At 63.1% G+C, this 14,624-nt stretch overlaps 1 protein-coding gene across 2 annotated transcripts in view; it reads right to left on the bottom strand.

Annotated features, from left to right (window-relative positions):
- Positions 1–395: 395 nt before the first annotated feature.
- SNPH (syntaphilin) overlaps positions 396–14,624 on the bottom strand; it is a 35,059-nt gene continuing 20,830 nt past the window's right edge. The window contains exons 3-6 of one of the 2 annotated variants that reach the window (XM_087853708.1): positions 10,597–10,693; positions 9,784–9,897; positions 6,461–6,610; positions 396–3,473 (exon numbers count right to left, since the gene is read on the bottom strand). In XM_087853708.1, the coding sequence (XP_087709834.1) occupies positions 2,306–3,473; positions 6,461–6,610; positions 9,784–9,897; positions 10,597–10,646 (1,482 nt within the window). In that variant the 5' untranslated portion in view covers positions 10,647–10,693 and the 3' untranslated portion in view covers positions 396–2,305. Of the gene's footprint in view, positions 3,474–6,460; positions 6,611–9,783; positions 9,898–10,596; positions 11,174–14,624 lie in introns of those variants that run through there. The other variant, XM_045807680.2, reaches the window with a different exon arrangement.

Here is a 14,624-nt window from a genome sequence, read left to right as displayed (position 1 = left end):
GGCGCTGCCCTTTGCATAGATGCGGACACTGGGCGCACACGCGCGCACACGAAGGGCCGGGCCAGGGCTGCCGGCCAGCGTGCTCCCAGGGTCCATCCCAGGGCCGGGCACAGAGCCGCCGCCTCCACTGACACGAGGAAGAAAAGCCTGTCGAAGGCCCCAAGAGAGAAGGCTCTCAACACTGTGGGCGAGGGCCCGGCAACCCAGAGCAGCGGCCCCACTCACCTTGGGCGCGGCCCTTCACCAGGGCCTCCGCCGGCTACGGCCCCAGCCTCGTCCACCAAGACACAAGACACGACAGGAAGGCCACAGACAGCGAAACACAGACAGGAGCAGAGGGGCTACATGGCTCGACTGAATTCCAGTGTGAAAAATATATAGATTTCGTGTTGTCAAATATAGTCATACGTTTATTTTCTCGGCAAAGCTTGGACTATTTCTAAGGAGACGCAACGCAGCTTGGTGAGCACGGTGCAGGAGGCTGGCTCCAGGCCCGGCTTGGCTTTGGATTGGGTGTGTCCACTGCCCCTCCATGTCACGACCCCAGCGTCCGTGGGGCAGCCCCGGGCAGGCCCCAGGAGTTCGGGTGTGGTTCGGCTGGGGTGGGGGTGCTCCACAAAGGATGGCTGGTCTGAGGCCCCAACCGGTGGGGGGAGCTTTGGAGGCACAAAGCGTGTGGCAGAGGGGGCCGTCGCCCCCATGGCTGAGCTGGCTGCCCACTCCCAGTGCATGCAGGTGCCTCCCCCTTGAGTGGAGGGCGCGGAGGGGAAAGGCGGAGCCCCTAAGTCAGGCAGCGGCTGTCTGTTGGAGCAGCGGGGGGTGGGCGAGCAACCTTGGCAGAGAACGAGAGTGGCCCTGGGGCCAGGGGGATGAGTAAGACACAGGGTCCCACCAACCCGCCCAGAGGTGGGGCCTAACCTCTGAAGAGTGGGAGGGGCCACCAGATGGGTGTAAGCCCCACAAGGGAGAAGGAGTGGGTTTACTTTGTCAAATAATAGTGGTGGTTAAAGGTCAGCAGCTTTGCTGGGGGACCAGATGTGGTCCCGGGGAAGGAGGGGGGACAGTGAAGCTCCCCTGCCTGGGAGACGACCCTGGGCCCCCTGCTTTGGCCTGGACGAACATCATGGCTTCAATATCCCATCTTGCCATCCATCCTGCTGGGATTCTCTCCAGAGGCAGATAGGTCTAAGTTTCGGAGCCCTCACCCTACAATGCAAGCAGCCCCTCAGTGGAATGTTGGGGTGCATGAGAGCCAAGCCCCAAAGTGAACATAGTGCAAAGCAGAAGTTAGGCCCGAGGCCCCCCAGAGAAAGTTGGGGTGAGCTCCAGGGGCGTCGTGACCTCTGGCCTCTCAACCCGCGGAGGATGGCCGAGCCTAGCCCCATGCCTTCCAGACAGCACGCCCTCGTCTCAGAAAGCTGGAGGAGCCCCCCCCTGAGCTGCCAGCCCCTGCCTCCTCCTCTCGTGCTGTGCTGCCGGAGGCTCCAGCTGGGAGCTGGGAGCTGGGGCTCGGGCAAGCGTTCCAGCCCCAGCACTAGCCCGTCTGGCTCAGCTCTCACAGGAAGAAGGGTCTGACACAGCCTGAAGCGCCGAGAGGGAAACGGAGTCTGGGGAAGGTCGAGGACGAACAGACACAGAAGCCCCGCTGCGCTCTTGCCCATCTCTGTCTCGCCTCCGGCCCGAGCCTACGGCCTGACTACACTTCCGAATCCCAAAGCAAGGAGCAGCTGGAAGATGCTGGAACTTCAGCCGGGCCCCGGGGGTTGCAGACCCTGCTCAGAGTCCCGGGCCGGTGGCCTGTACTCTGGGCGGCAGCTGCCTCCACACGAGGAGATAATGCTGGCCCAGAAGGCTGGACTGAGGGCAGGAGGGCGGCTGGAGAGGAGGCGTGGGTGGGCAGGCAACGGGACGGGACACGGGCGTGCGGGGAGGGAGGCTCGCCTGGGCGCCTCAGGCCCGGCCTCCCCACATTAACACGCCCGAGGCTTTCTGGGCAGCGGCGGCCCCGTGCGAAGGTCCAGATGGGCAGGGCCAGGTTGGGGGACCTCCCCACCTCCTCTCTCTGCAGTGTGTCCTTTCGGTGTGCCCCCCTGCCTCTGGTCTCTCTTCCCTTGTCTCCTGTCACAGTTTCGGGGTGCCTTCCCCCAACCCCGGCTCCCAGGCCCCTGACACTGTTCTCGTCTGGAAAAAGCCACTCCCACGCCCGAAACTAAAATAGGATGAGGCCCCCGGGGAAGGAGCGGGAGGGAGAGCGGCACCCTACAATCAGTGGTCGGGCTGCGGGCGCCACGGGCCGGCGCGCCGCTCACAGCTGGGAGCTGCCGGCTGCCTGGCCGGGGCTCAGCGAGCGGCAGCTGATGCGGCGGATGGAGTGCAAGGCCACCGTGCAGCAGCCCCGCAGCAGGGAGCTGATGTTGTAAATGGGCTGGCCCTGGCGGCGCTGCGAGCGGCAGAGCCAGGCCACCGTGGGCACGGCCGGCACCACCACGGCCAGCAGATCCACGATGTAGTGGCGGCTCCAGTAGCTCTTGGGCTCCTTCTCGGCGGCGGCCGCCTCCTCCTCCTCTTCCAGGGGGCACACCACGCTCACCGACGGCCCGGGGCTGGGGTTGGCGCCGGGCCGCTGTGGGCTCGGCCCTCGGGTGATGGGCTCTGGGGCCTCCGGCTCGTCACCCACCGTCACCACCACGGCAGAGTCGGGGTCTTTGGGCCCCGGGGGCTGGGGATCCAGCTCCGGGCCCCTGTCCCCCGACTCGGGGAGCGCCCCGCAGACCTGGGCCTGGGTCACTTTCTCCAGGATGGCGTCCAGGTCTGGCTGGTACTGCGCGAAGTCCGTCTGGATGGCGCGCTCCTGCAGGCAGCTGGCCTGCACGCCGGCCTCCAGGCCGCACAGCAGCTTCTCGTAGGTGTTGCTGGCGGGGAAGCGGGGGCCCAGGCCGAAGCTGTTGTGCAGCGAGCCCTCCTCGGGGCCGCAGTCCACCCCTGATGACAGCAGGCTGCTGGCCTCCAGCGCGTCCGTCCGGCTCAGCGTGTCCTCGGTCACCGCGAAGCCGCTGTCCGCCCCGTCGTCGGCCGAGGCCCCGGGGGGGTCGCCGGGGGGCCGGTCGCCGCACACGGCGGGGTCGCTCAGCTTGGTGTAGGTGGAGCTGCGGGTGAGGGAGCGCGCCGGGGACCCGCCAGCCGATTCGCCGGCGCCGTCGTCCTTGGCCGCGCCGTTCTGGGCCACCTCCATGTTGTGCAGCAGCGTCTCCAGCTTCTTGTTCTGGATGTTGATGTCCACGAAGTACTTCTGCAGCCCCTTGTCCTTATCGATCAGGTTGTTCTTGACCGTGTCAATGACCTGCTTGAGCTGCTTGATCTCCTTGCGTGCCTCCTTCAGGGCCAGCTGGGCCTCCACGCGGTGGCACTCCTCCTCGATCCAGTCCTCCTGCATGCGCGACAGCTGCATCTTCAGGTCATCGATCTCGGTGTCCCTGGGAGCAGAGGAGACACACGTGCTCGCTGCCTGGCCTGTCACCACCACCAAGGACGAGCAGGCAAGGGCTGTCACCAAGGACAGAGGGCCTGTGCCTCCCGCCCAGAGCTAGACAGAAAAGGCCCGACTCAGTGCCTCCTTCTCACTCCAGAGGGGGCGAGGGGGCGGCCCAGGGGCCTCCTCCACCCCCGGGGGCGGGGAGTGGGGAGAAACGTGCAGGCCCCTCTGCATCCCCAGCCCTGGAGGCCGAAACGCAGACGACTGTCCCGCTTACACCCATTACCTATAGGAGACATGAGACAAGAGACACTCAGCGTATAAATAAATGCCCACTGCTCTAAAAACCAAACACATCCATTTAAAAATCTTAACCTAAGACAAAAAGAACTAAACGTAAAACCTCTGCTCTGTGGGAAGGGATGTGGCCTCCCAGGAAAGCCGGTGCTGAAGACTGTCCACGGGGGTCCCTGGCCAGAGCCCCTGGGGAGAGAGGCAGCGGGTGCCCTGCTTTGCTTGGGGAACTTATTGCCACCATGTGTGTGCGGGGTGCTGGCCTCACACCTCCCCTCAGTGCGGGGGATGAAACGTGGTGGGTGCGACAGAGGACCACGGTGACCGCAGGTGGCTCTCTTTTATCCACACTGGTCATCTCTGCTTTGTATCTACTGTGAAGGGGATGGGCCAAAAGGATGGACAAGAAGGCACAGGTCGCCCCCGAGAGAAGATGCCAGTGCCAGGCAAACTGGACACTGGCATCCCGAGTCACAGACGAATCCGGGGTGCAGGGGAGGCAGGCAAGTTAGAAGAGCCCCCTATCAAGTCTGGCAGAAAAAGCAGCGCAAAGCGGGGCAGGATGCGGTGGAGGCCGCGAGGGTGCAGGAAAGCCACTCCTGAGCCGGCAGTTCCTGGGGGTGGCACACCCACCCCAGCAACATCAGCCCCCCAGCCACGCGGCCCACGCGCCCCGCGTTCACGGAAACGCGATCCACGCGGGGCACGACCGTCACTCTGAGGGCGAGGAGCCCAGCAGAGTGACCCTCCCCGATCAGGCACCGTGCACTTTGCAGAGTCGGATGGGATGGTCAGTTCAGGAAATGAGGCCCGGAGGCGTGCTCTGCGATATGTTGAGGGGTCTGGGCTGAGGGGCCATGGTGGCTGGCAAGGTCAGCAAAAGCATTATCTGGAAAGGGGCGGACTTGACCGCCCACCAGCACACAGCCCGGTGATGGCAGCCGGGGAACCGGGGCTGCTCAGAGTGGCCATGACAGATGGACCACCGGCCATGGGGGGCCCTTATTGGGGTTCATTCTAGGGAAACCCGCCACACTGACACCAAGCCCTGGAAGGGACAGTGAGCTTGGAGGAAGGGATTGAGCATGCTCAGTGGGACTGGACCCAGGCCCTCTCTCCTTGCAGCTGGGGGGACTCCAGGCCCAGGAGCGCTGGCTTCCCCACCCAGTCTAGGACATTACATTTGAACTGAGCCTTGAAGGATGAGTTTGCCCAGGAAGCAAGATGGGGGCAAGGCCATCTCAGGAAGTGGGGACACAGCAAACAAAAGCACAGGGTGTAAAAGCTTCTTTACGGAGAAGGAAGGTCGCGGGAGGAGACGGGTGTCACAGTGAACACACAGAGCGCGTGCGGCCGAACTGCCACAGGTCCCTGCAAGACTAACAGGCAGAGAGTGGTCAGGGATCTGAGGGGGAGGCGCGTCCACGCCAGGGCGTTGTGCCCAAACCACGCAGGGCAGACAGTCTGCCCGAGCCGCTGGGCCAGCCCCAGAAAGGACGCGGGGAGACGGGCTGTCTGCTTCCTGAACACGGGAGTGCAAGTGGCCAGGCAGACCCACGGCGTCACTGAGAAGACGAAGGGAAATAAAAATAGAAATCCCAACTCGACGGAGAAGGAGGCCACAGAATGCCACCTGTAACCTCCCGTAGTTCAAAACCACAACAGATCCAAACCGCCTCGGCTGCTTGGCAGAGCTTGGGCCGCAGAAGACGCCCTCATGCATATTATATGCTTCTGTTGCTATGTGATGTCCAGGACAGATGGATCCATAAAGACAGAAAGATGAGTGGTTACCAGGGGCCTGGGCCATGACTGCTCCTGGGAACGGCCTTTCCTTCGGGGGTGATGAGACGGTTCTGGGGCTGGAGAGCAGCGAGCGTTGCACGACTCTGTGCCTATACTAAACATGGCTGAGCGGTATACGTGAGAGAGGGGAGCTGAATGGGATACTGAAAGGAAAGAAGCCATGGTCGTGGAGGCCTGCCCTGGCCCCCAGTGCCCGGGGCAGCTCCAAGGCGGCTTCGTGTTTGAACGGACACCTTTCAGAGAAGAAGATGAAGGTGACGGAGAGTCAGAGGGCGACACTGAAACTTTCAGGGTAAAGATGAAGCCGGTGGCCCAGAAAGGCCGCAGCCGAGAGGGTCAGGATTGGCCCTCCGGTCTGGAGACTGAGAACAGAGGGGACCGTGGGGACTCCTGGGGGACCCCTGGGCTGGAGGGGAGCTTGAGAAAGGTTGCTCGTGATTCTCCCATCATCTGCAAGCAGAGGAGCAGAAAGGCCTCTGGGCCTGAACTGGTGGGCCAAGAGCCCCCTGGCGACTCCCTGGGCGGAAGCAAAGGGGGGCCGAGGGGTTGTCCCCCCCCCAGGGAAGTTACTCCAGGAAGAATGCCCTGTGCTCCTGCTCCCCAGGTGGAAAGGAGCCGGGGAATAAGAAATGGCCCAAAGAGGCCGCTAGGCTCAAACGGAGAGAGCACCGCCACAGGGGTGGGGAGGACCAGCGGGCCGGCGGGAGAGCAGCTGAGGGGAGGATGGAGGTGGCTGGGGGCTCTAGAAAGGGGCTCCTACGGGGCTTTGCTGGAAGGGAAAGGTGCCGGGAAGGCCTCAGCCTCCTCGCAGAAGTGCCTGGGGCCCTGGGTCCTCTGAGTGTGGGGAGGGCAGCGTGGCTGCAGGGCCGCCCCTGGCCAGCGGCTCACCGGTCCTGCAGCCGGTCCTGGGTGTCCTTCAGTCGGGCCTTCAGGTGCCGGATGCACACCTCCTTCTGCTGCAGGGGGGTCAGGTACTGCTCGGGGGTGGGGGGCTTGACGCCATGGTTGTCGCTGCAGAGCGTGTATTTCATGGAGCGCCTGCAAGGGGACACGTGTCAGCGGGGAGTGGGAAGACATGCCTCACTGTCCTGGTCCCACCGCCACCAGATGGCTCCAGGCTAGGCCTCCCCAGTGGCTTGTGTGGGCCTGAGAACACCCAGGCCTTCTGGAAGGCAGGTTTTAGTAAAGCTCTTCTGAGTAAAGACCACAGTGGGGGGCCCGGGGCTCCCCTAGTTAGGGGTGGGACACACGACAGAGCAGGCACACGGCCAGGCACTGTGGGGGGCACCCTACGGATGCTGCCATCTCAGTCCCGGGGGATCCCAGAACGCCGGTGTCCGGTCTCCGAACCCGGAGAACGAGGTGGGGGCCGGAGGCTGGGGCGGGTGCGCCTCCCCTGTGTAATTCTCGCAGGGCTTGTGGGGGGGTACCCCCGTGTAGGAGGACACACCCCCAGAGCTGACAGCGTTTACCGCCCGGCCTGCAGGACCCCGGGGGGGACCGGAGTGCAGACGCACACGGGCATGGCTGTCTCCAAACACTCTGGTGCCTCCTCCCCGTCCTCACACACACGCGGGCTTGCATGGCCACGCACACACATATCCTTGGCATGCACGGCTGAATACGACGACCCTGGTCCACGTGTGCCTGCACGCCCACCTCCGGGCGCACACGCCGTGCCCGTGCTTCCCCACCGGCCCGCAGCCGCGGCAGGGGCCCTCGCACAGACTAGCACGGCAGCCCGCACACGGGGTCACACAAACGCAGACGCTTTCCACGTGTGAACACCCACTGGCTCTGGGCACCCACTTGTTCACAGCTGTGCCCCGAGGTGGCAGCAAGCTGGCTCCACGTGCTGCCCAGCCTGGGGTGGCCCAGACGGGTGTGTGTGCATGTGTGTGTGTGCACGCACGTGCACACGTGAGCACACCCTGGCCTCAGCACTGCAAGGTGGAGGAATTCCCAGCCAGCGCAGGAGGAGGGAGGGCCAGGCCTCACACCTAGAGAAGGACAGCAGCGCCCAGTCCCACCCAGTCCCACCATCCTCCAGCCCAGCCGCCTCCCGCCACAGCTCGCTGCCTGCTGCTTGTTCTGGGAAACCGGCTAGGACCTCGGCCTAACAGCCCAGGCAGGTTCTCACGCAGCCTGGCAGAGGCCCCGTGCCTGTCCAACGCCGCCCCTTCAGGGGACGGGGACCCCGGGGTTCAGGGAGGGGCAAGGACATCCACAGGTCTGAAGAAGACAGGCCCGGGTTTGCTGAAGCGGCCGCGTTGGAGGCCGTTGGGAAGGTTCCGCGGCAGCTTTCTAATGTGTACTGAGGAAGAAGGTTCGTAAAGTCCAGGCCCTGGCGAGAACGTGCGGCTGGAGGGCGGAGAGAAAGGGGATGATTCTCTCCTACCGACTCACCTCGTGCTCCCTGGGTTTAACTCTGGTCATACCACATGCCGGCCTGTTTTCCGCGTGACAAGGGGCAGAGGGGTGGCGTGGGTCGGAGCTGGGGACGCCCTGTCTGTGGGCCGCCGTGCCAGGACTCGGGCTAGAGGGGCGCGGAGCTGCGGTGAGGGCTCCTTCCCGGGCCCCGGGCCAACTCGTTGAACTAGTACAGTTGAGAATTAGAGAAGAAGCTGTTCTCACGCTTCCCATTTGCTTTCGTGAGTGGTTTTTTTCTAATAGAATATTTCACACTCATACGTTTTTAGTCATTAGCTCTATTTTTGTGGAAAATATATATAAATAACTGAGAAGAAGAATATACTATAATCCGTGGCTCTCTGCTGTTCCCGCCTTGGAACACCTGTGTGCACTGAGGCCACAGCCGAGGCCCCACAGCTCACCCAGAGCCGCCCCTGTCCACGTGGGCAAGAAGACCCTCCCAGGGGGCAGGGCTCAGTCTCAGGGCGGGGACCGTCCCCATGCACTGCAGTCATAACGTGCACTGCAAAATCTGCTCCTAATGAGAAAGCGTTCAAGTTGCCCATCGTATAGTTTCCAAACTGTGAGCACATCATGCCACTCACACCGCCTGCGCTCGGGGTGGGGTCCCGGCCACGAGGCTGGGGCGTGGGCCCTGCACGCGTGCGTCACCCGTCCTGTGTGTTGGGGGAAACAGAACGGCTGCCTTAGCGTGATCTGAACTTCACTTCCCACCAATGATGTCCTCTCCGCTAGAAAGGCAAGACCAGACTTCCCACGAGGGGTTCTGGCCGCGGGAGCCACAGGCCAGCCTTGGTGGCCCGGGGTTGCTCATATGGGACCCAAGTCATCATGACGGCAGCTACCAGTTCGGGCCACCTGCAGACAGCAACTTACTGAAGCCTGTGTGATGTCAGCCCCACTCGACAGATAAGGGAACGGAGGCTCGGGGACGGGAAGTACGAATGCCCAGCCCGTGCTCCCAGGCTCCGCTGGGGAATCAGGATGGGCTGCCACTCCCTGGTTTTAGAGAACGCTCAGCTTCCCTTCACCTGCCTCCCCTTTCCGGTTCCATTCCGGCTTTCCTGAGCGTACAACACAGCATGTTCCACGTCGTGACACACGCTGCTTCCCGACCAGGTGCCCTCTGCCCTCGCACAGGCCGCCCCTGAGGAGAGCCCGATGGCAGACACCCGAGTGGCCTGCCCCTCTCCATTCTTGCCTTTCCCCCAATTCTGTGTGTGGTGGCAGGGTACCGGGGACAACGTTGGCGCTCCCCGCACCACCTGGCCTGCAGCTGCAGCCAGTCCCATCACCCAGTGCCATCATCCCGCCCGCCGCCAAGGTGTAGACGGAATTCCTGGGCAAGGAGTCCCTTCTCAGAGAACATGAGCTTCATGTCGGGAGGGTGGCCTTTCTACCTTCCTCCTTCCTGGCCCCGATGCTGACCTGATGCCTCGAGGTGTAGGAACCCTGGTAAGGGCGAGGACAAAAGTTTTACCCGAAGGATGGTGGAGCAGGAAGATGGGACGGGTCCCCGACACTTCAGGGAGCTGCCTGCCACTGGGCCCTGGCTCTGAAAGCATCACCCCTGGCTCGTGTGAGCCCCTGTCTTTGGTTGTGGAAGCCAGGCATTACCCTTCCCTCTCTCAGATAGGAACTGAGGCTCTGGGACATGAGCTGCTGGAGGTCACACAGCCAGTGAACGCCAGAGTCAGCCGGGCCCCACCTGACCCCCCAGGGCACGGGGTACAGGTGCATAGCCGACGAGGCTGGCCGGGCACAGGGGAGGGGGTTACCTGGGTGTGGGGCTGCTGTCGCTGCCCTTGCAGGAGCCCGAGTTGCTGCTGCTGCTGAGAGAGGAGGTGCCGTAGGCGTAGGCGTCCCGCACGCTCACAGGGGGAGAGGTGCGCCTGGAGGCAGGAAGAAGAGGCAGGTGCTCGTTCTGGCTGGCGGGCAGCTGCGGACACTGGGCGAACACCGCCAGGCCGCTGCGGCCCAAAGGGCCCCCGCTGCAGGGTCACGGGCCGGGGAGAAAAGCAGAGGGGAGAAGGGGACGCACAGACAGGGGTGACAGAACAGACAGCGCAAGTCAAGATGGAAAACCAGGAGGAGGCCGGTCTTCCTGGCTCCCCAGGACGGGAATGGAGGCTGGGCAGGCCCAAGGGTGGGGTCTCATCTGCCCTTGCCAGGGGTCCCCAACTTCCAGGGTCCCCCAAGCCCACAGGAGGGCCCTGCAGGGACTGGCACAGGGGGCAGGGTAGAAGGGGCAGGCAGGGGAAGGGACAGGGGGAGAGGCACACACAGGTCAAAGGGGGGCCAAGTGAGCCAGAGAAGAAGACGGCACGAGTCCCCTCTGGTCACTGTGAAGCTCAGCAACAATCCCGAGGATAGCAGGGATCCAGTGGGTCCATGCTTCCGAGAACGTTCTATCCACTGTGTCCCTTCACCAGTTCCCGGAGAATGTGAGTGTTAGTTAGCAAACCCATTCTAAAGCTGGGAAAGCTGGGGAAATGACTTGCTCAAGGATACACTGTATGTTGGTGGCAGGGGTGAGGGTGGGGACAGAGACCCTCCCTCCTCCCATCCTCCGAGGCCAAGGGGACACTCACCTGCGGGATCCAGCAGAGGCCCGTCTACTGCCCGGCAGGGACATGGCCATGAGGCTGCGGGTCCGGGTGAGGGGCAGGATGGGTGCTGTCCCCGGGGCTGAGGAGAGAGGGCGCGTTGGGGGTGCTGCGGGGAGGGCCGGACCAGGCCACGTCATCCTCTCGTTGGGGCCGCTGCCTGGCATGGCTCCTTCTCTTACCCTTCAGCCGGACACCCCAGGACTGAGCGAGGGCTGCTAGGCCAGGTGCTAGCCACAGCTGCCTCCGCCAATGAAGTTAGCACACTCCTGGCCCCTGACTTAAAATCTCGATCGTCAGGGCCTCAAGGGCAGCCAGAAATCATAGCTCCAACCCTGTGTTCTCCAGATGATTGAATGTGGAGAGAGAGCTCGAAGGCCTTGCCCAAGGTCACACGGGCATCAGGGCAGGGCTTCCTGACCCCCAGCGCAGCACTGAGTCCTCTACGCTACAAGCCAGGCCCCCCGATCCCTGACTCGGACCCCACCCCGCGCTGGACGATCCTCCCTCCTCGGCGGGGGCTGCAGGCTGGAGGACTCCTGGAGCAGCACCAGGAACCCCAAATTAGGCTGGGCTAGTCTCGACGTCACCTTCCCAGGGCGCCCATCGGCGTGTGGCTTGGGGCTTCCTGTCTATAGGGGAGACAAGACAGACCAACATACCAGCACACGTGTAGAAAGACATATGGATACACACGAATGTGAAAAGGTATGACGTCCCGGCCATTCCAAGACAGGCCGTGCACATCCCAGGGAGCATGCTTGGGGCCTGCCCATGACGCGGGACATGCAGCCGCGCCCTCCCACGTGCGTGTGGCCCACAGGCATGCCCGCACCCATCATGCACACATGCATGCTAGCTCCGGCATGCAGGACCCCAGAGCACAGGCACAAAGCAGATGAGGAAGGGGGCACATGGGTACAGAAGCCCTCCTCTGGGGGTGGGGGGTCTTGGTGGGCTGGAATGAGTAGGAAGTGACCAGGCCTGTAAAGACCCGTCCTTGGCACTCTTGACAAGCGGGTAGAGGCTCGGCTCCAAGGGCAGCCCTACGGGGGTTTAAGGAAGGGAGAAGCCCCCTGTTGGGCTAGGTGTTTGGCCGTTGTAGGAAGGAGTCCTGCCCTGGGCATCATCCCAGAGACGGAAGGGCCTGGGCTCTTGGCAGCCACGAGTCGTGTGCCAGCTCCAGAGACCCCTGTTCCCTCTTTCCATGCTCGGAGCAGGGACTGAGGACAGAAGCCTGGGTTCCTGGAGACGTGGCCAAGGACACCGTGCCCTGACCTCCCCCCATGATGCAGAGAAGCATTCACCGAGCCCCACTGCGCGCAGACCCCGGGCCAAGCACATTACGTACAGTGCGCCATTGGCTCCTCCCAAAAACCCTATGAGGAAGTGCTGTGATTAGTCCCCTTACAGATGAGGAATCTGAGCCTCCGAGAGGGAGGGACGCGCCCCAGTCACACCCCAGTGTGTGGCAGGGCCAACAGGGGAACCAGGCCAACACCAGACGCCCAGGCGCTGGTGCTCGAACTCCGGAGTCCCCTGGCGGGCACCACCCCTCCCACGTCGGGGCCTCCGGGGAGCCTGCCCGTCCTGTCCAGTGGCGGGGCTGCCTCCTGAGGGGACAAAGGCACCGCTCAGGTGGCCTGTTTCCTGGCTGTGACACAGAATGGAGCCTGTTCCCCTGGAGGCCCGCACACAGCCGGCATTGTCCGCCTGGAGGTGTCGGGTGCCCGGTGCAGGAGCTGCCGACACCAGGCCTGTGACCGGAGCTCCTCGCCCCAGTGCGGGGAGGTGTCCCACACGTCATGCCCCGGTCACTCAGGCAAGGCCTCCTGGCACAGTAGGGCCAGCCCCTGGAGGAGGAACCATGGGACCACAGTGATCCCCACTTGTCAGGAAGGCCACCAAGGGCTCTGTGCCTCCTGGCATGGCTTGGGGGCCCGGGGAGGGGCGTGATTTGTTATCATTTTGGGCCCGAGGTGGCTGAGCTGCAGGGCCAGACAGACTCGGGCTTCTAGTCCCAGGCAGCCCAGCTTCCCTGGCAGCCTCACCCCTTCCCTTCTTGCTTTTGGGAGAATGCACTGAGGGGGTGGTGCCTCCAGGAAGACTTCCTGGCAGAGGCAGGGCTCAGGTCAGAGGACCAGCTTGGGCCAGAGTTGCTACAGAGCTCGGAGACTCCAGGTGGAGTCCCAGGCCTCTGTCCGGGGAGGCAGGCAACATGCCCGGTTTGCCTTGGAGCCGAGTGTGGCCTCAGTACAATGAGGCCTTTGTCTCAGCTGTCCCTGCTCCCACCTCGCTTGGCAACCCCACACCTCCCTCCTCTTGCGCTCCCTCTTCCTTCCTCCCTGGCCCAGGGGGTGGGAAGGGGACTGTTTGTACCTGGATGGACCCAATGGTCTCCTGGGAGGCCAGAGCCGGCCATTCCTCTGGAACAGAGGGGGAAGTGGCATTTCCCCTTCTGGGACGGGACCTTGCAGGCGGTGGTCCCTCATGGGAGGGCAAAAGCCACCCAGGCCCCAAGGGAGCCACCTCTCCAGGATCCTACTCAGAAGTCTGGGCTGCTCTCTCCCGTCCTCCCTCCCCCTCCGGGCCCCAGAGAGGAGGCAGGTTGCCATGGCATATGTCGCCATGCCGCCATGCCACCTGCCTGCTCCCTTGGAGTCCTGCGGCCCTGAGCCCAGGCCGCCAGAGCCTGCTGCTCGGAAGGGAAGGTGCAAGGGAACCAACCCTTTACCGTGGGGAGCTGGGCTGAGAGTCTCTTATCACCTCAACACCAGCGTAAAGCCAGCCCCTCCCCTTAGCCTCCCTCCACTTCCCCACCCTGCCAGCGGCACCACGACAATGTTGCTGCACGCCCCCTTTGATCCCTCACACACCCAGCAGGTTCCCGAAGGTCTACAGAGGGGGTCCAGGGGACACAGCGGGCTCCAGGGAACAGGAGACAGAAGGATGCAGAAATAGAGTCAAACGGATCTGGGCTCAAATCCCAGCTCTGTCACCCTCCAGCTGCGTGCCTCGGGCAAGCCGTGCTGCTTCTCTGCGTCTCAGCTTCCTCATCTGTGACAGAGGCACCTCGTGGGCTACCGTAGTTGGGTAAGGCGGGCCCAGCGCTCAGCTGGGACCCATGACACAACACCACACATACTCAGAGTGGGAATTGCCAGTGTCCTGGAAGTAGACCATTGCAATACGAGGTGAGCTTCAAAACGGAAACACGTTCAAGGTATCAGGTGGCCTCTCGAGGGTCAGAGAAAGCTTCTCCAAAAAGAAATTTACACTGGGTCTTGAAGGATGAATAGGAGTTCGTCAGGCAGAGAAAGGAAGTGGGAAGGAAGGAGAAGGCTGGGCAAAGGCAGGGAGTAGTTCAACAGCATGGCAGCCGAGGAAACCAGGGCGCCTGGTGAGGTCAGAGGCACAGTGGGGTGAGGCTGCAGGGCAAGGCAGCGCCAGGCCGCACAGAGCCACCTAAGCTAGGATCTTGTCCTTTGGGCAATAGGAAGCCAAGGAAGGGCCTTGGAAGGGGGAGGGACACGATCAGACTTGCAGTTTAAAAAGCCCCTGGGTAGGGGGTCTTTGTGGAATGTGGTTGGGCAGAATACGGGCAGAGAGACCAGGTAGGTTATCGAGACCCCCCAGGTGAGACACGAGAAGAGCCTGGGTCAGGGTGGCAGCGGAAGCAACGGAGGAGAGGCCATGGAACCTCCAGATGCATCGGGGGCCCCCAGTTACGTAAAAATCGGGCACACTCTTGATTCTGGCGTTCAAGACCCGCTCCTCTATACCCCTGCCCCCGTGCTCTCAGCAGCCTGCCGACCCCCAGGAAGGCCCTGTCAGTCAGTCTTGCAGCTCTGCACGGGCTGTCGGTCCAGCGTGCAGCCCACTTCCTGCCCTGCCCTCATGCACGCGCCTTCTGTGAGGCTCTGCCCCGTGTCTTTTCCCCTGGACTTCTCCCATCACTCACGGTCGTGACCGCTCAGCATGCCATGCCTTAGGTCGAATCTCAGGGAACACCT

This window comes from Ursus americanus, chromosome 22 (assembly GCF_024610735.1).
Source record: "Ursus americanus isolate L20-20 chromosome 22, mUrsAme1.1.p, whole genome shotgun sequence".
Taxonomy (NCBI): domain Eukaryota; kingdom Metazoa; phylum Chordata; class Mammalia; order Carnivora; family Ursidae; genus Ursus; species Ursus americanus.
Note: the sequence above shows the minus strand (reverse complement) of the source record. Positions and strands in the feature narration are given on the sequence as shown.